Genomic DNA, 25,265 nt, shown 5'->3' on the forward strand with positions numbered 1-25,265 from the left:
GAAACAATAGAATTTTACTATTTACAACTTTAACATCCTGAGTCTGGGGGAATCAGGTGTCCCACTGTGGCTGGGACATCCCCGGCATACTGAGAAAATGTCCTATATTTTCACTTGTTTTAGTTGTTGTGCTGGGCGACACACTGCACACAGGTTTGAATCCACCAGCCGACTGGCACTTTTCTGTGTTTGCAAACTTTTCAAAGATGGGTTCAGTCATCAGGACAGCAAGTATATCCCCTGTCAGTTCTTAAATATAATGGGCAGCAAGTTGCTTCTCTAAGACCACTGCTGGTCCCTCTCCTCCTTGGCCTTGTGTTTACACACACCTAAATGCTTCAGACCAGCAAACTGCCAAGACCTTTGCTTTAGTCAAGGCGCTCACACTTGCAAATGATCACATGCTACTTGTCCTCTTAATTCACGATGAAGCAGTAAGGTGTACTGCTTCTGCACTTTGGCTTCATCTTCATGCAATACGTCATGTATTTCATTCATCTGAGGTCGTATTCACCAAATTTTACGCCCTTCTTTAATTATATGTAAAACCTGAACTGACAGAGGGTGTACTTTCTTTTTGCCATGACTGTAAATTGGATTTATTGGTGATTCTAAAATGGCTGTAGGTGTGAGTTGCTGTCTTTCTGTGTTAGCTAACTGCAGCTTTCCTCACAGCAATTTTCACACTTTGTAAAACCATCTAGTGGGCTGATGCCACTCAGTGGCAAATCCCTCCACTTAAGACTGGGGAAATATTTTATATGTACCTGGATTTGCTTGAAGTGACTGTGTTAAAGCATGAAAGAAGACCCCATCTCTAATTCCAGGAGAGTTCTCAGAACAAAGCCACAAACCAAAAAAAAAAAAAAAAAAAAAAAAAAAAAAAGTAGTCGACCAGTGTATGTACGTAAAAGAGAAACAGGCACGTGAAACCCATCTCCACATTCACAAGAGTCAAATGACAGAACACAGAGGGGGCAGTTTTTTTTCCTCATAATTATTTAATCACACATACATTTACATCATGCAGTCAATCCAAAACTGATCTCATTAACGTCCCGTCTCCGTCCGTATCAGAGCCCAGCCATTTGTGCCCCAGTTCTCCAGGAATGATCCAGTACCTTGTCCACTGATGGAGCCCCAAAACTGTCCTTTTAAAAACTGACCAACTATTACACAGTAATAAAAAAAAAGTGGCTACACTTTTAATTTAGAATTAATGCAAAATTTAATTTAGGTAAACACACGTATTTATCTTTTTGCTGTATTTATTCCCCATTTCGTGTCCAGTTTTGGTGGGAGGTCAAAGGATGAACATCTTGAGGTCCACGCGGCAATGTCTCAGCTAAATCTAGAAGGTTACACAGATGGTATAAACCGTCTCCATAAGACACCAAACACTGTCCTGTCATAGATGCAGGGAGCTACTCCTCCCTGCATCTTGCAGAGCGTAATTATTACAACTGAATACACTTCAGCGACAACAAGCAGTTGTCAAAACTTTTCTTCCCCTCCTCCACTCAAAAACAGCCACATGTGGAGTGTTTTTTAATCTGAGTGCAGCTAAAGAAGTGCTGTTTTACACCCAGCTTTCCTGTATGGAGATAACAGGTTTTAGCCAAAATCATTTCCCCTCCTTTTGTTTTCCAGCTACATTCGTTCCACCAGTCTCAAAACGTATCCTTTTTCAGTAGAAGTTTCTTTGACCAATCTTCCTAAAAAGCTTCAAACTCAAAACTTTGGGTCATATGTGATTTTTTATACAATCTGTGCACTTTTGTTAACTTTCCATTACAGCAGCTGCAGTAGATTTGATATAGAATATGAGGTTTATATAAAACAACAAAACAAAAGATCTGCAACATGTCTCAGCTTTTCAGAAAGAGTGATCAAAGAAAGAGAGCACACACACCGAGGACTTGACACCAGTGAAAGTAAACGCAACACAAAAAGGAGGATTGGGCAGGTACTACCACTGCAACCACACCCTGATCACACCTGCCGGCCGACTGATATACAGTGTATTTTACAGTATATTGCACTTGCACAAGATGTTAGTGTTCTCATGCTGGGATTACAATCACAACAAGCTCTTTGCCAAATGCAGTGGGGCTTCACAGGGTTAAAATAAAGATGTGATGGGAAATTAATAACAATTTAAAAAAACCCACTAAAAAAAAACAACAAAAAACAAAAACACAAAAAATCTACACCCCTGGTTAGATTTAGTTAAATAGACCCTTCCTCCAGATGATAACAGAAGATCATTGTGCAATTATAGACCCCGCTCTCCCTGACTGGCTGATCAGCGGCGAAGGTTTAACCCATCAACTGAACGATCCCACTCCACCCGCCCATCATTACCCCCCACTTTGAAATAGAAATCTACACCATCTATGGAACAAAGAAAGAGATACAGTACATAAAACCCAGCATGACACTCTGCTAATTTATAACCGAAAGGGGGCGCATACAGTTACGGGTCTTTTAATCTATAAGGTGTGGGGAGGGAAGACGGAAGAAGCGAGGCACCCTTGAAAAAGAAAACATGACACTGTAGGGATTCAACAGTCAAACTAGTAACAAGAACCAAAAAAAAGAAGAGGTCCTGAATACACGAGTGAAAGGAGACGAGTTACCGACAGGGACCCAGCGAGGACAGGACGAGCTTCGTGTGCTATTTCCATCTATACACTTGCAATCTATGTGCTCCAATGTGCAGAGAGATATTAAACAGCTTCCATTAACACGTCATTATTAACCACTGAGAGAAGTAAAAACAGTACATTTAGCTACGTAGCATAGGCTATGCTAAAAGGTGGAAGTCTGTTGTGTTAACCGGATCCTCCTCCTCTCTTTTCCCTTCATTCTACATTCTTTGCATCTTTCTCATGAAGCCACCATTAACGAGTATAGTTTTTTTTTTTTAACTTAATATTAAAAACAGTTGGCCTCCACAGGTATTTAGGTAAATACACCTACGGTACACTGTTGCACGTCTTCTTGGCTTTAGTTTAATCCTTGTGTTTAGCCTCGTCTCTCCAGGGAAACGTGTGCAGTAGTGCCAATTTTACAACTGTACAACAAGATCAGACAGAACAGTAGTGCTCGACGCCATCTAGTCAATTCAAAACATTTTTTTGTACTTTTTTGTTTTTCCCTTAAAGAAGCATGTAAAATCTACCCAGAGAAAAGTGTGGTTAACAGCCAATGATAATAATAATAATTATAATAATAATAACAATGAACTGTACAGAGGTTAGCTTTATAGGGTCAAGCTGTTTCTCACTGTAGGGTCTCCTCTTCGTTTTTTTTTTTTGGTCTTTTTTAGTATTAGGTGTTTATTTCTATGAATTTTTTGGATCTTTCGACCGTTACATTCAGCTTGGCACAGTGCAGAACTACTCGCACGACGACAGATGACGACAGACTGTGCAAAACGAAAAAGAAAAAAACTAAATAAAATCAACAAACCCGAAGCTACACATTCGAGTCGCGCTGCGGTTTCGCTCGCCGAGGCTTCGCTCAAGACTGCGTTTGGTTGCCTGAATAAGAATATTATCTTGGCTTTTTGTAAATTAAAACTGTTGTCTTCTTTCTTTTATTATATCCAGTAAGAGAAAAAGAGATAAGTCATGATTAGAACGTCGGGGAGAGGGGGGTGGGTAGGTGGAGGTGTGATGGTGGGGGGGCTGGAGCTGTACAAGCTGGGAATATTTATATATATATATATATATATTTATATTTCAGAAACTCCTTCGTGGTTCCAAAGCAGCGACGAGGAGTCTGTTCGCTGTAATGGAATGACAGGCTGTCGGGGTGGGCGGGGGGTGATATTGGCTTCTTCTGTGGTGTCGTCCTTCTGTTCTGCTGCTCTTCAGCTACATAATAAAAATATATATATTAAAAAAAAAAAAATTAGTGAAGTGCATTAGTGAAGACTACTTTCATTTAACTTAAGAAGTTTTCAGTTGTACAATAAATAAAAATGATTTTTAACAGGATATCTTCAGTACTCCTGGATATTAATGAAAGTCTACCATGCCTGGCTTTTGATGCGTTATTGTGTACTTTTAAGAATTGCTGTGTGAGAAAAAACAAAACAAAAACAAAAAAAAAAAAACCTAACAACTACAAACTACTTACTTCTTGTCAGGCTTGCTGCTGCCCCCTCCTCTGATGGACACCGTCTGGCTGTTCTGGTAGAAGCCTCCTCCACTGCGGTTAATGTTGGGGTGGGTGGGGGATGCCACTGGCTGCTGCCCAGGCCTGATGGGTTTGGCTGAGCAGAAGAGGAAGACAAGTTACCTTTAGAAGACGACCGTTTGCTTTATGACAGGCAGCCAATCAGACAAAAGCTACAGTGGAGCCAAAACAGCAGGAATGCACCGAGGCCTGGTATAAGATGAATGTGGATTATTTTGAACTGTCAATCATACAAAGCTAATCTTAGAGAACTTCAGGGGGAAAAAGCAGAGACATAAGCCTAACAGGTTCCCATTAAAGTACCTTTCAACACATATAATCTAAAGAGATAGAAAAAGAAATACTCATATTTGGTATCAAATAATTGAGAAATCCAGTAGATATAAAAAAAATAAAAAAAAATACACCAACACAAAGCTGGTGTATTTTTTTTTTCAAAGTAAATTCAGCTTTCTATTTAAATGATATTCATATACAGGTTAGCAAAATCTTCTGCAAAACAGCAACACGATGTTCTCCTTTGAGCCACCATAAAATTAAAATGTTGACTTTCTGTCGTAATTAAAAGGAAGAATGGTGAGGGGTGTTCCTCGCCCTGTTCATTCCTACTAACCAATCTGGGCTGAATGTCCCCTCCTGGCCATGTTCTTGGCTCTGACGGCCTCTTTGATGCGGTCCACTTCCTGCTGGTAGCGCTTGCGATCGCGGGCGGCGTTCTCCTTGGCTTCCTTCAAAGCAGACTCCAAGGCCTTGACCCGCTCAGCCGTAGCTCGAAGACGCTTTTCCAGTTTAGGAAGCTCACAGCGCAGGTCTGCATTATCACGCACCAGCTGTGGGACAATTTGCGTGAAAACGTGGAAATCATTTAGTCATTTTAGCTTCATACATAAGTGCCAACAAGGGAAGATGAGTTGCGCTACAACAGGCAAACAAAAATATGGCATGAACAAAAAACAAAAAAACAAAAACAAAAGGTGTGCACGTCTGTCTCGTACCTGTTTGTGAACCTTGGTGAGCTGTTCAAGATTGTTCTCAAGAAAGGAAATTTTCTGTTTCTGAGCTGCACTCCCACCTGTGTCATCTGAGTCCATCTCAGCACTCTGCACAAAATAAAAAACATACAGATGTGACTCATGAACAGAGATTAATATACACGCCTCCCATCTGTCACCACATCCTTGTTTATTGCTGCATGTGATTTTTGGTGTGCTCTCTCTCTTTTTAAACTCAAAGTTCTTCTCTACAGACATAAATATTTCTTGGTAAGCTGCCTGTCATCCTGTGAATGCTCACCTTCTTTACTCGGGTGGCCAGGTCCTGGACAAAGAGTTTCCTCAGGTTGTGCAGAGTCTGCAGCTCTTTAGCCTGAAATAAAAACAGAAAAGTGTATTCTAAACTCATTTGCAGGAATAATGAAACAAACACAGTGTGTTTCCTACAAAGGTGAATCCCATTTTTAATGGTAGTGTGTATGTATGCAAAAGTAAGACACAAGCATGCCAAATAATGCTGTTCATAACATGCTCCTCTCAAAATATTTTAACAGCAGAGCATTTTGTGATAAATTAATCATGCAGCAATAGAATCGGCTGCCCAATGTTTCTTCTGCACCACAAGTCATCTTCAACTCCACAGTACTGGACTGCAGGCTTCTGCTCCTCAGCCTCAGAGAGACCTCAGCAAAGCACAGCTCTCCATCTGTTGTATGTTCTGATTAGAGTGGCGCACTAGCTTTCAGAGGACTTCCAGAGCTGAACAAAGACTACAGAGTGCTGCAGTCCAACACTGTGAGTTGGACTTTGGTAAAACAGAATAACAATGACGACCACTACAGCGAGCCAGCGGAAGAGGAAACGGGGACTAGACTGCTCAAGTTTCAAAATAAGATCAAGGGAGTTAAATATAAAAGCAGATGGCATCCTTCTCCTGGGATTAAAAAGAATACTAAGCTGAGTAGTCAAAGACACCTGGTCAGACTGTTCAAACCCATGTACTTTATTTATCAGACAATTTCAATGAACTCACCACTGTCTCTTCCAGACCCTTCAGGTCCTGTCTGGCCTGCTCCCTCCTGTCCTGCATCACCCTGAAGAAGAACAAAAGAACAATAATACATCACATATGAAATTCTAAAAAACTATAACAAAACTGCGCGTTGACAGAGTTGTTTTTTGTTGCATCTTGAAAGTGAAGAGCAAAACAAACAGAAAATGGCGGCCAGTGGACAGTAAACATACGTGAGCTCGTGCAGCTTGCGGCTCTTCTCCTGATCGGTGGATTTGAGCTTCTCATGCTCCACTCTGAGTCTCTCCTGCTCCAGCATGATCTTCTGATTCAGACTAGAAGAAACAAAATAAAATCATAGTAAGTATGTCTCAGTCAACATATCCAAGTCCTGAGTGCACTTTTTCTACTCTTCTCATGAACCTCCATGCAGTTTCAATTAAACTTTGCATAAATATTTGTTCGACTGTGGGTTTCCATGTCCCACTACTGCATCTATGTGCACAGACAAAGACTGACGAAAAAGGCAGCCGGACATTGTAAAGCCTTACTCCTGCAGCTCGGTGATGAGCTTCTCCTTGTTGTCCAGCTCGTCTCTCAGGCTGCTGATCTGTTTCTGATGAGCTTCACGATGGGAGTGGATCTGCTTCTCCACTGCTTCCTGAACACAGACATAAACAGATAATCAGAGTCAAAGGAAATTTTCACTGACTAATAAACAAGCAAAAATGATAATGGGATACAAAAAATTACCAGGATGACATTTAGCATTAGCATGGGAGTGACATATTTTAGTAACAATAGTCAGCCAAAGGCCGCCACTGAGAACATTTTATGTGGCATTTTATGCACCCACAATTGATCTCACACTATTATATGGCAGGACAAAATGAGACTCAAAGGACCACTTGTTCTTAATGTCTCTTCTGGCCGTCATCAGCTGATGTGAAACAGCCAGCCCAATAAAGGTAAAAACACACACCAACACAGAAATAAGACAATAAAATTAAGAAACAGAAATTAAAAATAAAATACGTGAGTGTGTAATTTTCCTGTCAATAATAAAATACTTCCCTAAAATAAAACTGATGTTTGTTTGTTTTTTAACATCCTGTTTATTGGGAATGAGGAACACACCTTGACTTCATTGGCAGTCTGGATCTCGTTCTCTTTCTCCATAGCATGGACTTTCTCTGTATAACAGAAAACAATTCCCCATTATTCACTGACATCAAAAGGACAAAGTGCTGAATGCATTGTACAAAAGATCCTCAAAGTGAACTCATTATTTTCTGTAGGAAACCACACTGAGTTTAACCAGCCGTGAAAGCTTGTTTATTTCTGCTAGACTGCACGTCGTCTTAACCTCCTAGGACCTGGCGTCCACATATGTGGACATCACATTTTATTTAGACCAAAATACTGAATTTTGCTCTACAAGGGCCTGGTATCCACTTACAAGGACATTATACTGTCCTCATACTTGGCTCTTATTTTTCTTAAAAACAAAAATAAGGTAAAAAAAATAAATAAATAAATCTGGTAATTCTTTGTTTTTACATTCATCGGGCCCCAATATGACCAAATATCAAAGAGAAATTAAAAATCCATGCCGTGGAAGAGTTCAGGTCTTAGGAGGTTAAAGCGGACTTTGAGTGAGTGCCAGTGCTTTAATTCCTGCCCTTCCCTCATAGAGTGACGTACCTTGAGCATTGAGCTTGACAAGTTCCTCATTGAGAGCATCCACATTTTCCTCCAACTGCCTCTTCTTCTGCTCCACATTTTGCAGGTACTCAGTCAAGGACTTGATTTTAGCCTCGTGCTTTGGACAGAGGAAAGAGGCACATGTAAATACATAGGTGCCAGTGAAAGCCGTGATTCACTGTGCCGTTTTCGGTTCGTTTCCACATACCTGGGAGATGCGCAGCTGGCAGGCAGCCAGTTCCTTCTCGTTCTCATCCATCTTCTTGTTGCTTTCTGCCTGGGTTCCCTCTAGCTGCTTGCAGCGTTTCACCATCGTCTTCACTTCTGACTTCATCTTGCTGATGTACAGACGGGCCACTGTAAACTCCTCATCAATCAGACCACTGCCACCATCATGTTGCTGAAATGAAAAACCGACGTTAAGACCACATAGTGGGAAAAGAAATGAGAAAAAGAGGAACAAAAACTGGAAAAGATGGATAGAAGCTGAACCAGAAAGTGCAGAAATCAGCTCAGTACCTTAATGTCATTGCTGCCTACAGCGATGCCAATCTCAGTTAGGTCTTTAAGCAGTGATGACATCATCTCAGTCACCCTCTTCTTCTGGTGGTTGGACATCTCCTTCAGCTTCTGAAGCTCAGAGTCCAGAGATGACAGGATGGACTGCAAGAAAAGAGAAAGTATTAATACAAAGTTAACTGCTATTGAACGATTCAGCACTAACGTTGTCACTGCTCCTCCTTTTCTTCTCTTGGCTGATCCCTTTTAGGGGTCACTGCAGATAAACGACTTCCATCTCATCCTATCCCAACCCAACACCAACCATCTGCACTTCCTCCTTCACTACATCCATACATTCTGTGGTCTTCCTCTTTTCCTCCTTCCTATCTGCTCCATCTTCAATATTCCTTTGTCCAATATATTCACAACTGTCTCCAAGCTCTTCAGCCTGAGCTGTCCCTCTTGCTTCTTAACCAATATTTGAATTTAATTCAGTGCTATTCTCTATAATACAACAATACAACCGGTGTACTGGTGCATGCGTGTTCATCTTTCCCTGTCAGGCATCTCTCTATCACTGTGTTCAAGTATAGCACATGCTGGGAATATTTTATTGCACTTGCAAGTAAAACTTGTGCAATTAATATTATTTCAGCTGTATGTGAGCAGGTGAACCTATAATTAATAACAGCAACTAGTGACCTACTCACTCTCACACTGAGCTAAAATGAGAGAAGCATGTTATTTATGTTTATGTTATGATGTTATTTATTCTATGCATTTTGATCTAATTAGCATACTGATAGATATAAATTCCATAATCTTATGTTATTTTTTATATGTGTCTGTTAGATTAAAAAAAAAAAAAAAAAAGTCAGGGAAGCAATATCCAGACGGATTCTGCTGTACAGACACAAGAATGATTTCCAGTCTGCAAGTGGAAAAAACTGGATCAGTGCATGCCAATTAAAGTTTCCTCCACATTCTCTGACCCTGCACACGACAACTTATGTGGCCAAAAGGCTACTACTACTACAGGCATTGCTCCCTCACTCCTCTGCTGCTTTTTCAATACGTTCTTGTAAACAGGCATTGAGACTTATTTGAGGGTGTAATTACCTTTGTAAAATCATAAATTAATGTTTTTGCCTTGAGGCACGTAATAAGAATGAAGGCATTTAGTCAGTCTGCCAAGTACTTCTCCACTTTATGGAACATGGTTCAGTTACTTACAGAAACAAAGGTTCTGCAGCACCAATTAATATGCACATGTTTGCCGGGTGAATGTGTGTGTCAGTTCTAGTTTTTAATCCCCGCAGGTTTTAAAGGCTTTAATTATAGCGCTGTGTCTGTGTGTTGCATATTAACATGGCCACTATAAAGGACACGTAAAAGGCACCTGAATGAAATTAAAGTATCACTGAGTCTATGAGCATGCTGATATCTGTTCCGGGCTCACCGATTTCTGGCTGAGCTCCTCGCTGATGGTCTCAAACTCCTTGGTTTTATCCTCCACCTCTTGGCTCTTCTGGTCATAATTGACAGCCAGCTCTTCCAGAGCCTGCAGCACCTCCTTCACCTCCTCCTTTGAGGCTTCGTTTTCCGCCTGGAGGCGGTTCAGCTCTGTCTGGAGGTTCTCATGATCACGGCGGGAAGAGGCTAGAAGCTGGATGAAGGAAAAGCAGCTTAACTTTGTTTTATTCTTTTAAACGTGTCATTGCAACAATAAGGAAAGCTGACTGCATTTTAAGTCCAATAAAAACATTTTTCATAGTGATGTGACAGCTTCACGTTTTTCCTCGCTCCTGTGAAGCTACAAAGATCACGAGTTCACTCTGCATCTGTGCCTCCACGCCACCTGTTAGACCTCCAGTACTCACCTCCTCCTGGTCCAGCATCTGTTGCTTCAGCTTCTCAGCCAGCTGGCTCTGCTGGTTGATTTCCTCATCCTGTAAAGGGTAAAGACAGACGGCAACATCAGCATTTACGCCAGGCCAAACACCACAAGTAGACAATTACAAGGTGAAAGACCACTGGTTAAACAAAGAATGGTCTGGATGATTAAAGGAACATTTTTCTCATTTAATAACTGAAGATTTTCAAAAGAAGACTCAGACTTCTACTTCCCAATGAAAAGGAAGCAGAATAAAGTCTGACGGGAATCAATCTTTAGTTACTGGTATAACTTAACTGTTGTCGCATTTTCACATTTACTAAGTAGTAATTGTTTAAAACCTGTCACACACAGGTTGACAAACGCACCTTATCATCCAGCTGTTTATAGAGTTTGGCCAGCTCTGCTTCACACTTGTCCTTCTCCACGTCAGTGAGCCGAACGCCGGGCACGTTGGGCGTGGAGGCCGCCTTTTCGTTTATAACATTATCCAGGGCCAGCACCTCGGCGTTGGCTTTCTCCTTATCAAACTGCTCCTCCACTGGCACGCTCTCACCTGAGGAGCAGCAGGAAAACGTGTGTTCAGTAGATGGAAGAAGAGTTGTTTCTTTCATGCGCACATAAACGGCACTGAGAAAGGATTAGACGACAGCCTCACCATTTCTCCAGCGGTTCAGCTCATTCTCCAGCCACGTGATGGTGTTCCTCAGGGTCTTGTTCTTCTCCTTCTCTCTCTCATACTTCTGCTTCCACTGCTCTGCTGTCAGCTCAATGTTCACTGTCACTGTGTTCTTGATGGTCTTTGCTCTGGATTATGAAGAAATACATTTTTGTTTTCCACCAGAGAAAAACCTCATGCATCATTATTCATTACAAGGAAAATGGCACATAAATGCACCATCTGAAACTTAACAAGTATTTTTTTTATAACTTTATATTCTGCTTTGTTGTAAATCTGATATTTATAATTACATTTTCTAATGTAGTTGCTTAATTTATATGAAAACATTTTCTGTAATGTCAAAGTGGGACGTGAAGCGGATTTGTTTTGACAAAACCAACACAGTTGAAAATTTTCCATCAGCCTACTGACCTCTGCCCGAACATTAGGGTGGTTTTGGTTTCAGCCTCATTAAAGGAGGAAGGTGAGCAGCAGATGACAATGGTGGTTCGACAGTTACCGCCCAGCGAGTCCTGCAGGATACGGGTCATCTTGCTGTCTCGGTAAGGGATGTAAGCCTTGAAATGGGCAACAAAAAACATAAAATTCAATGACAGAAAAGCACACTTGTATTCAAACACAAGTAAAACATCAGCTCTGCAATTAGTCCCATAAATATGAAATTAGGATTAATAATAACTAAATGTTTTATAGTCATCACATATAGCTCAATTCCCTGAAATAAAATTAATAAATAAAAGCTTTAGAGAAAAAGAAAAGCTTTTTTTTTTTTTTTAAACCACAGCACATGTGTAGTCACTGACATTAGTGACTAATATCAGTGACAGGATAAGATATGCATCAGGTTCTCAGAGAAGGTGGCATTGTCAACAGAGATACTCAACCTTTTCGACAGAGGACACTTTTGAAGGACAGGCGCAGTCAATTAATATATTTACCAGAAATTAAACAACCAATAAAAAGTGAAGAAACATTAAAAGGCCTGGAAGTCAGCTTTTTTCAATATGATTTACCTACAAATTTACAGCATATATTAACAATACTAACTAGGTAAAATTTCTGATTCTTTCGGCCCCTCTCTTATTAGGTATGGCCACAGTAGATCACCTACTTACTCAGCCTATCCTTAACACTCTCGTCTGTCACACCAAACCTCTCAGGTCTTCCTCTTTTCTTCCTGCCTGATCTCATCACACACAAAGATAGCTACCAATCCTACAAGTTTCTGGGCTCAGTCACTCAGTTTGAGTCATATTGAATAAAACATCAACCCTTTAATGTTCTGCTCAACCATTTGGTAGGGCATTTTGAGTCCTTATATTGTTCTGAAACAGCACTGACATTAACTTGACCTGCCTGAGCAACTTCTACCACTTGGTTTTGATAGGTTATTTTTAAAAGAATCAACTGGATGTCAATATGTCTTTTAATGGTTAGCAATGACAAAGCTAACCACTAAAAGACATATTGAATGCTTGAAATGTGGACAAGTTGGGTACATTTTTTTGGTCATGAGGCATGGTTTAGGTTAGAGGCATCGCTGTTGACGACAATACCCCATCAGCCTTTTACAGCTGAGGGTTAAAAACCTTTATCCGCCTATATTACAGGTCTCACAAGTTTAGAAAAAAAAACAGACATTTAAATAATAACTTGATATATGATTCACATTTATCCAAATGGCTAAGCTGAAACGGCCTCCTATACATCACACTCCTACACACAGTAACGGTAAGCAAGACATCTGTGGACAATAGCTCATTTGTTTTACACCATTGCCCGCCTCAGGTTGTTTACAAAGCCAAGAGTCTCTACATCAGACCAATCGTTGATCAAAATGAAAAGGGTGAAATCAGAATGAAAATTGCTGGGAGAAATGTTTTTGCTTTTTTTTTTTTTTTTTTAAATCTGCGTAAGTGTTACTGCAGCACAAAGAACCTGTAGAAGGCTGAAAATGTTACTTTCACATCAAGACCACAGAAAAGGACTGTGGTTTTTCAACAAGCACACCAAGCCTGGGGTTGTGCAGCTGGTCGGTACCGACTTTGCTTCTGTTTACTACAATAACAGTAATGCCTGTCTGCTTCAAAATGCAACAGAAGCATGAGGCAAAAGAGCATAGCCTGAGGTTATAACAGATTTAATGCTTATTATGCTGAATACACCACATTATGCTGTGAAAACCAAATTATTTTTCATAATGTTTTGAACCAAAGACAGACTTCAGATATAAAACACCTTTAGCAAATGGATAATTATTCATCCAAAATAAATAATAAAAATCCTAGACACGATCAAAAAATACTCATAAACAGACCTCTTAAAAAGGAGAAATTGGCACACATTTGAAGCATTCTTAAAAGCGGGGCTTTTCATAGCATTTAGGGAGCCGGTATATGATTGAGGGCCATAAGTGAACTTTTAGTAAATGCCTCAAATGCTTTGTTTTTTGGGTAGTTTTTGCAGGTTTGTAGTTCTTCAGTAATTTGTGAGGTGACTACTACATTCTTTGACATCAGCTGCATTTGCACGTGTTAGGATGGTGGGACATTCAAGTTTAAATGGAAGAAAAAAAAAAAAACCTCCTTTGTTTTACACTGCTGAATCACAGTAAGAGTCTAAAATCTATAACAAAGTAGTACTGACCGTTCCTTCAGCCAATGCAGAGATGACATTTCCCAGGGATGACAGGGACTTGTTGATGTTCTTGGCTTCATCTAGCACTGCTCCCTCAGCACCTGTTTTACTGACCTGAGAATCACAGAATAAATAAAGTTCAATAGTCAACAAAAAGAATGGATTGTAGCCCGAATTATTTGCCACTACATGAAAAAAAAAAAACAAAAAAACAAAAGGAACAATTTATATTACAATAATTTATCACTAATTTACTGCTAGAGCAGAATGAATACCAGAATGAATACCACTGAGGCCAATATGTAACAAATGTTCCAGCTTACCTTTTCACTACCAGCCAGATCTACCAGGTACAGCTTTCCACTGAGCTTCTGCTCTGTTTGAGTATTCTCCTGTTTAACGTTGATCAGGAAGATACTGTGACTCCTGGAGCTGTGCTCGTTCATGTCTGAGGGAGAGGCGACATTGGGTCAGACATCATCAGCCTATAAAATACAAAATCTACAGTAAATAGATTCATGACAGAGGGTGGTATCTTACTTGTAACTGCTACATGTCTGTTAGCTTTTCCTTCATCAATTGTATCCATGACCTCCTCTGGGCTGCAGACAAATCTCTCAGTGCAGCCCTTTAAAAAAGGAAAACATGAGGTTAGACTCTTGGTCTTCTCTTTCCAGCAGGTTTTACCAGTTTGTTGAAATCTGATATATATATGAGTAGGTCTCACCTTGACATAAGGTACTCTGTTTTTGTCTTCATGCACTGACAAATTGGTCTTTGACACTGGAAGTAAATTGGAATAAATCAGCCTTACAAACTAATTTTGAACTATAAACATTTAATTCAAAGGCATTATAAAAGACAAAGCCATGACATTAGAAAGAATCCTGAAATGAAATCTATAGACGCAACAGAAATGGCAGGGAAAAAGCCTTTAAAACCATAAAACAGCAAACAAGTGCTTTTTGTTTTGTCAATATTTGACTGGTTTCTCTGTATAAGTACATTCCAGTGACCAGTCAAATTAAATTAAATTTAGATAACATTTCAAAATTACTGTCTAAATTAGTGCCCTGTGGCATTTCACAATGCTGCCAAGTGGCGAGACTTGTAGATGTATTGAAACTTATGGACCCATTATACTCGCTGTTCCTGCACTGGCCATATAAAGGCCCTTTATCCGACCAGAAAGTTTTATTATTCATATCTTCATGTGTGTTCAGTCTTCTGCCATTTCTACATCTTCACTGTCTTGGACTTCTAAACCATTTCCTTTTAGATCGTTTACAACAAACAAAGCCAGAAAAACCCAATCAGCAAGAAATATGACGACCTGTAACTTTTTTACAATTAATAATAAAACACGTAGTTTATTAAAAAATGACGACAAAACCTTATTATGCAATGTAGGGCAATATAAGAACTGGTACTGAGAGAGATTTAAGGCACAGCACAACTGACACAACAAAACACTGAGGATCAGCTTCTGCAGCTCATTTTGATATGAATATATAGTGTGTACTTGTACTGTTAGCATAACACGCATGCTACGCACTTGTGTAGTAGTGATTTTTGATAATACAGTGCATCTTGAATTAAAGATGGCAAGTTTCTTTCTTTACCTTTACCTGCAATTTTCACTGAGACAGTGAAGATGGCAATTCAAGATACGTAAAACAAGGCCACAAACTCACATGTTAACAAGCTTGCTAGACCTCAGTAAGCATCAGTAAAATCACTTGTCCTGACTCTGCATCCTCATGCAACCAACTAAAAACCGCCCCTCCCTTTGGTCATCTTTCTATTTCTGCTATCTTGAGTCAAGATGCCAGCGACTTGGTAAAGAAAGTATACATCATCCCACTATTCATAGAGCACTTTATAAAGTTGTACTTGATAGTGTAAACATATATGACTCAAAATGTGTAAGCATGGAAATACGTGATTAAGATCAAATAAAATACAAATAAACAAAAGAAATATTTCTCTTGAAACAGCCTGCTCCTATGCTTAGTTTTTAGATGTTTTTATACATTGTTGCACTTACAAAATTACCTACATTTGCAATTCTGTACATATACAGCTAACAACTGCCACACCGTGCTTCTAACTGCTGCTCATTAATTTCCATTTCACAGACTTCTCCTTTGACATGTGTTACCAAAGTTTGGTACAATTAGAGGAGATGAGAAATGTTTGACACTTACCGTCCAAAAGGTCCCGGATCTTGTCTAAGTAGATTTCAAAATATGAAACCTGTAAACAGATAAACAATCTCATTATGCAGGGCCAAACTGAAGGAACAAACTAAACAATCCAGATGCACACTCATCGATCTGCCTTACTCTAAGAGAAAGATGTGCGAAGGTCTGAAGAGTGTAGTTTGTAATTGTTTCTTGGATCTTTTTGATTAAATGATTTAATTCATTTCTTCACACATACTTCAAATACAGCAGCAGCAGACAGTTAAAATCTGGTACTTAGTACAGTTTCACAGTAAGGGCTTTAACATAAGAGCAGAGCTCAAAGGAGGTGGGTCAAACAGGAAATATGACATTGCAGTTCAAAGCATATCACCCTTCTCCGTCTCTTATATTGTCTCAGGCATAAGAAACACAGAATAACCGCAGGCTACAAAAAAAGAAGGAACTAAGCAGCTTGTCTCTTGCACTCATAGTCTCAGATCTTAGCTATATATCTGAAAATGTAACTTCAGTTTTAAGGAGTAAAAACTGCACTTTTTATAAAAAACTTTTTATCTGTTGGATCACTGTATTGTGCATCCCGTCTTCTTACTTTGATATGAAACTCTAGGTTTTCGTCCATGGAATAGATGTAGTTGAAGATGTCTTGCACTATCCTGGGGATAATTCCCATTGAATCTGTGTCATGGAGATTCCCCTGGGAACACAGAACAAATTACTGTAATGTCTCAAAGTCAAATGAAAATTTTATTGAAGACAAGACTTGGAGGCCATCCTTACCTCCATGGTGTGTGTTTTACCAGATGATGTCTGCCCATATGCAAAAATTGTCCCATTATAACCCTCGAGAACATCTACAAGAAAACCCAAAACAACTCAGAACTTAGTAAAGCAAAGATTCAACTGATCTGCTGTGTAAATGCCTGTAAACAAAGAAATATAAAATGATTACAAAAATAAAAGCGACCCCTCACCTTTTACAATCTTTTGGGCGCAGGCGTTGTACACTTGTTCTTGTGTTGTATTTGACTGAAACACTCTGTCAAACATGTAAGGTTTACCCTGCAGGGGGAAAAAATAAGAAAAAAAAGGAGGAGGAGTATTAATGACAGTAAAAAAAAGAAAAAAGAAAAAAAAGAAAGCCAATAATCTGCAATCTCTGAAAAATAAACCGACTTGCGTTTTGTAAACAGATGTGTGTACAATAGTTTCTTTCACTAACAGACACAATAGGAATTCACTACGGACCATGTTCCCACCCAGAATCGGATAGGTGTTTCCTGATGGAAGCTGTCCAGCAGGCTGTAAGTTATACAAACTTAAAAAAATGTCCAGCAGCAGCAGCAGCATAGATTCATCTACAGTAACTCAAAGATAGACATGGGGACCCACTACACAATATTATTTACTTGGATTACTAAATAATACTTTGTTACAATAAATAACAGATGAGTAATCAGCTGCTTATGCAAACAGTTTCTTGCTACAGATGTTCTGCACTTGGTGACAGTAGTTCTTCTTCTGCAGTCTTTCACAGCACAGTGGAGCAGCCCACTAACTGCCTCTCCACCTGCTGCAAAAGTTCTGTTTTTTGTGGCCTTCTAGCTTACAACATAAGGCCTACTAGGGCTGGGCGATATGGCCTAAAATCAATATCACGATAAATTGAGCAGTTAACCTCGATAACGATAAATGGACGATAACCACCCCAAGTGCCAAAAAAAACAAACGTTTTTTTTTTTTTTTTTTTTTTGATGGAGCTGTGGCAGGCAGCATAGTTCCTCCAGTTATTTTGATAATATTATTCCCCCTAGACCTATTCATTGCAATTATATTATTACCACTTTAAAGGACTGTAAAATGTCACTGAAAATAAATGAAGACATTCAGGGCCACCGTAAGTAAGTACTTTTAGTGGTTAAGATTTATTAACTGAACAAAATAAAAAGTGTAGGATACAATATGTAACCATGCTCTCTAAAAAATGTGTATCCCTTGTAAACAAAATAGTTTAATAATAAATATGTTTCACATTGGCTATTCACAAAATAAACAATGATTGTGCAAATGTAATGCCATCATGGACAAAGGCCTATCTCTGCTAAGGCCTTGAGGTACTATAACTTGTAAACAAATAATGTCACAAACACAAATGTCAATTGAACACAGAAAAAACTATAATAAATACTAAGCACTGCCATGTGACTAGTGAAAACTATAAACTCTTAAACAAAAACTTGTGCTGCAGGTGGTGGAAGAGGTTGGTTGTGTTACCTTGACTTGACGCAACAGTCTTTTTGCAGAGTTTACATTTAACAATTTTTTGATCAATATCATCCTTGTTGAATCCAAAATGTTGCCAAACGATTGATGATGCATTTTTTTTTTTGTTAACAAGCGTCTCCTCTTCCTCCTCCACCACCCCGCTGCTTCAACATTTAAATTGTCCTCCATTGTCACCCGTGTCTCGTCTTGTTATGCTGGGTTTATGCTGGGTTTACACTGTGCGATTTTTGGCCCATTTTGAGCCGATTTTTGAGTCGTGCGACCGTTTTGGCGATCGGCCCGATTTTGGCCTTCATCGTGCGTCATGCATCGTATAGTATACGTGGGGTAACGAGAAGCGATTGACACCTCACGACGAGCTCCCGATCATCAATCGCTTGGTCGTCGCGACCGTCGTGAGGGTGTCACCGCAGTTTGTCACACTGCGCACGCGCAAACACAAATGTCAGCAAAAAAGACTGCGCGGCACGGCAGTGCAGCGTGTGATCTGGACACAAGCGATGGAGGCACAACTTGTAGAACTTTGGAAAGCTTATCCGAGCCTTTTCGATGTGGCCTCACAAAATGATCACGACCACAACAACCGTGAAAATAGTTGGATCTACACTGCTGCTCCATCACAGCTGCCTGATCAATGTTTTTCATTAGCAATTTAGCAAAGTTGATGGTGGTGGTGTGCGTGTCTGTGTGAGTGAAAGACAGAGAGGGAGAGCGAGCGACAGAATTTCTGTTATAACCTTCATTTTATGTACGCACAGTGTGAGCACTCAGGTCGCATCAGAGCATCGGGCCGTATAGTGTGAGACCCTGCATCGTGACCTATGAACTTCTAACCCCTGCGAGTCAATCGTACAGTTTGAGCAGGAGCTGACTCGCGCGACTGAAAAAAAAATCGCACAGTGTCTGCTCAACAGGTAGTAGAGTCATGTGACTCCACCCCGTCAAGTCTGTAACGTAGCACAGCATCTTAAAGGGACATGAACATCGCCAACCTGCACATGCCTTTTCTTTTTTTTTTTAAATACCGAATTTACCGACATGGGCAAAATGACGTCGATGAGAGTCATAAATTTCGGTAACGATAAATTTTTGATATATCGCCCAGCCCTACCATCATAATGGTAGATGGTGATGTCAGGGTGGATCCCTGATCGTGACACAAGAGACTCGCCAGAACATGGTTCTGATCAGCCTGCCAATGGCAGAACATGACACCAGAAGGACTAGCTGGTAAGCAGTAACTGAACCTTAAAAATAAAGAGTGGCAGCATTGTTCACCAGCAAAATCATTAATGGTTGTAAAGTCTACGTGTGGGGAAACACTGTTAATTGTACTTTAGGTGTGTTTCATCAGTTGTTAAGTGTTTAAAAGCATTTTTTCCCCAAACACATTTTCCTTTTTTTTTTCTTTTTTTTTTTAAGAGAGAAAACTGAAAGATACCAGGAAATGTATTTTAATAGGAGGGATGTCATCTGATGTTGGACAAAATAAATAAATAAATAAACCTAAACTAAAACCTTGGCGGCTTTTATACTGTTGTATTTTTTTACTCTCCACCCAATTCAGCCTTTGTCAGCTGCACTCTAGTTAACCTCTAAATGCTTGCATTTCCCATCTAATATAGCTTTTCTCATCCCACATCTCTCTCCCAGCATTTGAAATAAACTAAAGTATACCCTGAGCTTTTAGTGCTAATTTAAGAGCCATCCTGCTTCAAAAAAGCCAAGTGTATCTCACTCTGACCCACAGGCTAGTCAAAACTTCAAAGTAGACTTTCAGTCAGATAGCAATCAATAGCTGGCAAGATGACGAAGTGCAAGATGAGGAAGAAGATGATGAACTGCAGGGCGATAAAACTAATGCTACAAGCAAATCTGAAGTTCAGCTGGGATGGCATGCTATCTCTGAAGGTTTGGATCTCTCATCTTGTTTTCAGCCGTACAGGCAAGGACGTAGCTGTGATGTGTTAACAGTCTGAGCACAAGAGAGCCTCATTAGTGATAGCCCAGGTTAAAAACAGACATGGCAGCAGGTAAGTTACTGTCAGATTCAGCGTTAACACCTGTTTAGGAAGATGAAAATGACGACAAGCAACTGCTGTCACCTTGAAGGCTCCACTTACTAGCTTACTAGTTTGAGGCCAGGAATAAAAGCAAACACATTCACTACTCAAGGTGAAGTCACAGATACTTCATAGCCTGGCAGCAAACGCAACAGCCTGTTTACCGGTGTTGGAATCATTCAGACGACTGCAGCTGTGCTTAGATGTCCTCAATTTGCACACCGGCTCATAATCCCCTCCTGACAGACGGTCGCATCTAAAGCACAGCTCTGTGCAATACCTACCGGCAGCATCTTAAGACATTTGTAATTCATTCCAGTTAGCCACATCCCGGAAACTGACCCAAAACAAGAGTGCTGAGCCACTATCAGGACTGCCAGACGCTGTCAGCAAACAACAGAGCTTGACTTTAAAGTCCTCATTGTTACCTGCACTTATGTCTAATGGGATTACTGTGTGTAATTGTAACTGCAGTGAAATGTATTGTTAGAGTATTTATGAGTGCTCTGTCACACCCCTTGCTTCCTGATGGTTTTCTATCAGGCGTATTAAGTTATATCTTAGACAATAGAGCTACAATTAGATTATTCTACCAACACCCAATGCATCTTAATATTCAAAGCATGATACAGCCATGGGGTTTTTTCCCCAAATCTGGATTTTTCTTACATATGGCAGAAAAAAATAAAAGGTGTTGACTGCTTTCACTCTTCTCTGTCATCTGTTTAAGTGCTGCTGTCACAAGGACAGAAAATCTTCAAACCATTTCATATCATTTCTGTTTCAATTTGCTCCTTTTGCATATTTTTTTAACCTGATTTCGCCGTTTTGTCCAGTTTTATTTTACTTAGCTTTTTTATGTTATTTAGATTTTTTTGTTGTTATGGTTAATGTTTTGGCTGCTGGAACACAGTAAGTTCCCATGGTTTGGGATAAATACAGTATATCTGATTTATCTCATCTTATATGTTGCATAAGCACTTTTTTTATCCTGTGTTTCTCCATACTAGGGTTTTCACAATTAAATACATAAATATCAATACTCCTGTATTAAGTGATACTAAAAATTTATATCGAATTAAAATACACCTTTGCAACAGTATCGATACCAACAGTGGCCTCCTCCAGCCGATTCACAACTTCACACAACACTGCTGCAGATAGACGATGAACGTTAACTATATGTTTATTCTTAACTTTTTCATACTGTTCTTCTTCTAAAATAATTCAATTATTTAGAGAGTAAGTATTACCGGTATTGGTGTTTGTGACCTAGGTATCAGTGCCTAGGTTCTGAAACATATTTTACCTTCATGATCTGTGATAAAATGATCCAAATACTCTGTAAAAACTTCTAAATACTTATTTTATTAACTCTAACTTCAAATTGGGAAAGAAAAAATTAAAATTAACAGGTTAAATTAACAAGTTTTCGAGAGATGACTTTGCCATCACTTCGGTTGTTGCAGGGTGGGGTCAAAATCTTCCCCTTTGTGAAAACAATATGGTATCAAATATTTCCCAAGGTATCAGTACTGAGTTTCAAATTCTAGTATTGTGACAACCCTACCAAACACATCAATCTTACTTGGGCAGACCATCCAACAATACTAGCGACTCATTTTAGCGTTTACATGTGTAATCAAAAAGTTCTCGTTTTAAGAGTTTAGTTGCTGCTAACCACCTAGCCGTCTAGGAGTCCTAGGACGTAGGACCTACTTCAGTGCTGCCACCTTACTCTACAGCTTGCGTCTGTCCTTGGAAATTCTATGTGAGCTGGAAGGTTCCTCTAACAGCAGGTGAAGGACCAGGTGTGGTCATGTCATGGCCACATTTCCAGAGCAGAACTATCCACCAACTGCCACCAGCAGCTCACTTGAGAAGCATCTTATTATAATGTTTAGTTATTTCCCACTGGGAAAAACAAACAATTCCAAGAGGAGAAACTAGTGTGTAGCTCTTTATCCACCACACATGCACTCATATACATACAGTACATACAGTACATATAATTTTTTATACAACATTTCCTTTTATATCCTCTTTTGAATAATTTTCCTCCCATTTATCATTCACGCTTTTGCAGTACTACACTTTGTAAAAGTACCTCAAAGCTGTTCTTGAGGGACATCTGAGGCTAATGTATGAAAATAGCAAACGTAAAAGCAAAGGAAGGGGGTGATGACCTGATCTTTCTGTGTACCACTGACAGAGAACGAAAGAAAGCATGAATAATTCACCTGCTGCACACTCACACTAGGATGGCAAAGCTTTCTTGGCAAATCAAGCTAGTTACGACACCCATACCACCTCATCTGGAAACTTCATCTACCTCTCGCTTTCAAGCCAAAAGACTGGGAGTACCTAAAAGTGAGCTACAGGGGAACTCTGATGTATTGCGTGAATTCCTCCGAAAAGACAAAGTGTGTTGGTAATCAGCTAATATCAAAGCTAAAAAGGAGCATTAAGCACTATCAAAATGGTCTGCACTGGTCTAGCTGCTTCTCTTTACAGCTGGAAGTGTGGGCACTGATGCTGAGGTATCAGTCCCAGCTCAGAGTCCATGCCCTGAATTGTTTCAAAAAGGACAAAGTATGAGCTAAGAGCATCTGCAAAACAAAATACATCACCATAATAATTACCCTCCCCACCCGCAGTGGTTGCCCAGCGCCCACTTGCTCTGATTGGTCCAACAGCTGGTAACCAGGAGAGAAAAACACCAGGGGATTACACAGGATCCCTGAGCTGCTGCCGGTCCTGTACTTCTCGAAGCAGATTTACCAACAGAGACGATTCGCTTCTGGCTCGCAACACTTGCGTCTCTCAAAATCTGCACTGGTATTTTGCCACTATGACTGGCACTCTGAACTGGGCAGGGCTGCATCATGCCTTAGCTGCACAGACAGTGTGCCTGCTATTAGCTGGAGGCCTGAAGTCATTGTCAGCAAAACTATTCAAGAACTCAGCACACAGCTCTAACGGTCATCTCTGTTTTTGCTTGACAGGAAATGAATGGCTGTGTTGTACTCTACAATCACCACCTAAATTAGTAGTTTTACTCGAGAAGACGTGACTCAAATTCACGACAAGTTTCTATTGCCTTGTAATCTCTCTTAAAGCTGTATTTCCATTGGTGATCATATCATATAAAGATAGCAAAGTCCACAAAGAGTGAGGCAGTTTGCCGTCAAGAAAAACTAATATTTAACCACGTTTTCTTCAAATAATATGCCACTCCCTTTCACCTGTTGAGCATACACTGTAAAATTTATATGTCAGTTCAGGTTTAGGGCTGTTTGCTTCTTAATTACAAGTAACTGTGAAATACATAAAGATCGGGTAACTTCCTTTTGTGTAGAGGCATGCAATGGCAGGGCATCAAGTTGTGTGAACAGCTCCTGCTCTAGACATGCTTTACAGGCCTGCGATGACAAAGCATCAAGTGCACATTATTTGCAAATGGTTCTCAAGTCAAGTTCTTTGTTGGTTTAGTAAAATGGAGGTAACGTGGTACTGCAAGGCATTTCCTTCTTTTGTTGTGATGGTAACTGTTCCAAAGCCTTTTATCCTTATCAAGTGCAAGGGGGGTAATTAAACTAAAGACAAAAAACTCTAGTTTAAACATCCTGAAAAGAGAACACATGGATTTTATAAGATAGCACTGCAATGTGTCCAGTCACTTTAGTCCAACAGACTACAACTGGCCTGCATGATAATGGACATTTCCACTCCCAGTTATTGTGTGTCCACGTTTCCTCTTCCTCATTCCCACCCTCATATCCAATACTCTGATAAACGTGCATGGTCTGCAGAAGGGTTGGTTCAACAGCCAGCTAGTCGGCTATCTGATGTTAGCTCTGATTAAGCTACAGTATTAATACTAGCCAGCTAGCCGAGGCCAGCTAATCTGTCAACTACCAGCTGGCCTAGCCTGCTAGCCACTACCAAATCAAAGCTGGCTTACGCTTTATGCTGACGCAAACTGTTCATAATAGAGTTATCGTTACAGATGCACACTCTATGAATAATTTATATCGTTATAATATTGTAGTTTGTAAGGGATGGGACTGGCAGGCAAGCGCGCGGCCGCCGACGACATTTTAACCTGTCGCTGTGTTTGTGGCTTTGTTGAATGACAGCTCGCTAGCAATGACAGGGCAACCGCGAGTGGTGACATTTTTATGACAACAACTACTGGGCTTTGTTTCCGAAACGTGGAATTAAATCCTGCCGGAGTCTGTATATAAAATTAAAGCTGAAGACTTAGCACGTTATATGTGAGCCACTGAATCGAGGCGCCAGCCGAGGGCCAGCGAAACAACGCAACCGTGAGCAGGTTAGCGCCGCTAGCTACCAGGCTAAGGTGCTAACTGCCGTCAACGAAAGACAAAAATGGCGTACGGCTGCCAGTGCCGGAGGGCTCTGTCAAACAGGTAGCAACACAAATCAACTCACCCCGATAATGACGGTATCTTCCCCTTGAAACTTGGGAATGTACTTGTCGCCCCTGGTCACCTCGGAGCTGTTCAGGGGCCTAAAACGGCACATCACTTTGATGGTGCACTCCGCCGGGTCGGCCATCTTCCACGGTTCAAGAATGGAAATTCACGAGAAGAATTAAAGTATATACTGGATCTCAGGGGCGGCCGTGAGAGGCGAAAAGGGAGGCCGAGCCCCTCTGTCCCAATCTCAGGTTCTAGAAAGGGCGATGATCAGTTGGACATTAGACAAAAATCCTTGTTTTTCCACTCAGTCACTTCCCCCCGTCCTGTTAGGAAGCCATGATACCGGTGGATCAGCGGCTGGCCACCTCACCCCTCCTGCTACCGTGGATGTGGATCACAATGACGTCACCCCGGCAGGCGCTCCCCTCCTTACTGTTTTTCTGTAGTGAAATCTTCATTAATCAGCAAATACACACAAAAGCTCACAGCAGCTGCCCAAAGTATTTAAAGTATTTGTACCTTGCTGCCACTTTTCACTTGTACTTAATTTCAGATCATTTCTTGTAGTCATCACTCAATACTTTGTATTTTAAGTTAAAAACATGGCACACCTGTAATTATTTTTTAATAGATGAGAAA

General features: G+C 40.3%; 1 protein-coding gene across 1 annotated transcript; it reads right to left on the reverse strand.

The window, feature by feature from the left end:
- Positions 1–976: 976 nt before the first annotated feature.
- LOC113010145 (kinesin-1 heavy chain) lies at positions 977–25,044 on the reverse strand. Its single transcript, XM_026149035.1, has 26 exons — positions 24,637–25,044; positions 16,807–16,894; positions 16,613–16,686; positions 16,425–16,529; positions 15,836–15,884; positions 14,356–14,411; positions 14,169–14,256; positions 13,952–14,076; positions 13,638–13,742; positions 11,403–11,548; positions 10,968–11,116; positions 10,678–10,865; positions 10,296–10,364; positions 9,875–10,081; positions 8,434–8,577; positions 8,123–8,314; positions 7,915–8,032; positions 7,348–7,403; positions 6,762–6,871; positions 6,444–6,545; positions 6,232–6,292; positions 5,500–5,571; positions 5,202–5,306; positions 4,820–5,036; positions 4,147–4,282; positions 977–3,881 (listed from the first exon to the last, which is right to left on the reverse strand). The coding sequence occupies exons 1-26, from the start codon at positions 24,760–24,762 to the stop codon at positions 3,878–3,880; spliced, it is 2,892 nt and encodes a 963-aa protein (XP_026004820.1). The 5' UTR covers positions 24,763–25,044; the 3' UTR covers positions 977–3,877.
- Positions 25,045–25,265: the final 221 nt, after the last annotated feature.

Source organism: Astatotilapia calliptera, chromosome 18 (assembly GCF_900246225.1).
Source record: "Astatotilapia calliptera chromosome 18, fAstCal1.2, whole genome shotgun sequence".
In the NCBI taxonomy this organism is placed as follows: Eukaryota; Metazoa; Chordata; class Actinopteri; order Cichliformes; family Cichlidae; genus Astatotilapia; species Astatotilapia calliptera.

What these genes read in the sequence shown, in the direction of transcription:
- LOC113010145 (XM_026149035.1), bottom strand. Translation starts at nt 24,762, where the DNA reads ATGGCCGACCCGGCGGAGTGCACCATCAAAGTGATGTGCCGTTTTAGG. An exon ending in CGCCCAAAAGATTGTAAAAG is followed by an intron (nt 16,687 to 16,806) that starts GTGAGGGGTCGC and finishes GTTTTCTTGTAG; the next exon opens with ATGTTCTCGAGGGTTATAAT. An exon ending in CGCAAGCTGCACGAGCTCAC is followed by an intron (nt 6,293 to 6,443) that starts GTATGTTTACTG and finishes GTTCTTCTTCAG; the next exon opens with GGTGATGCAGGACAGGAGGG.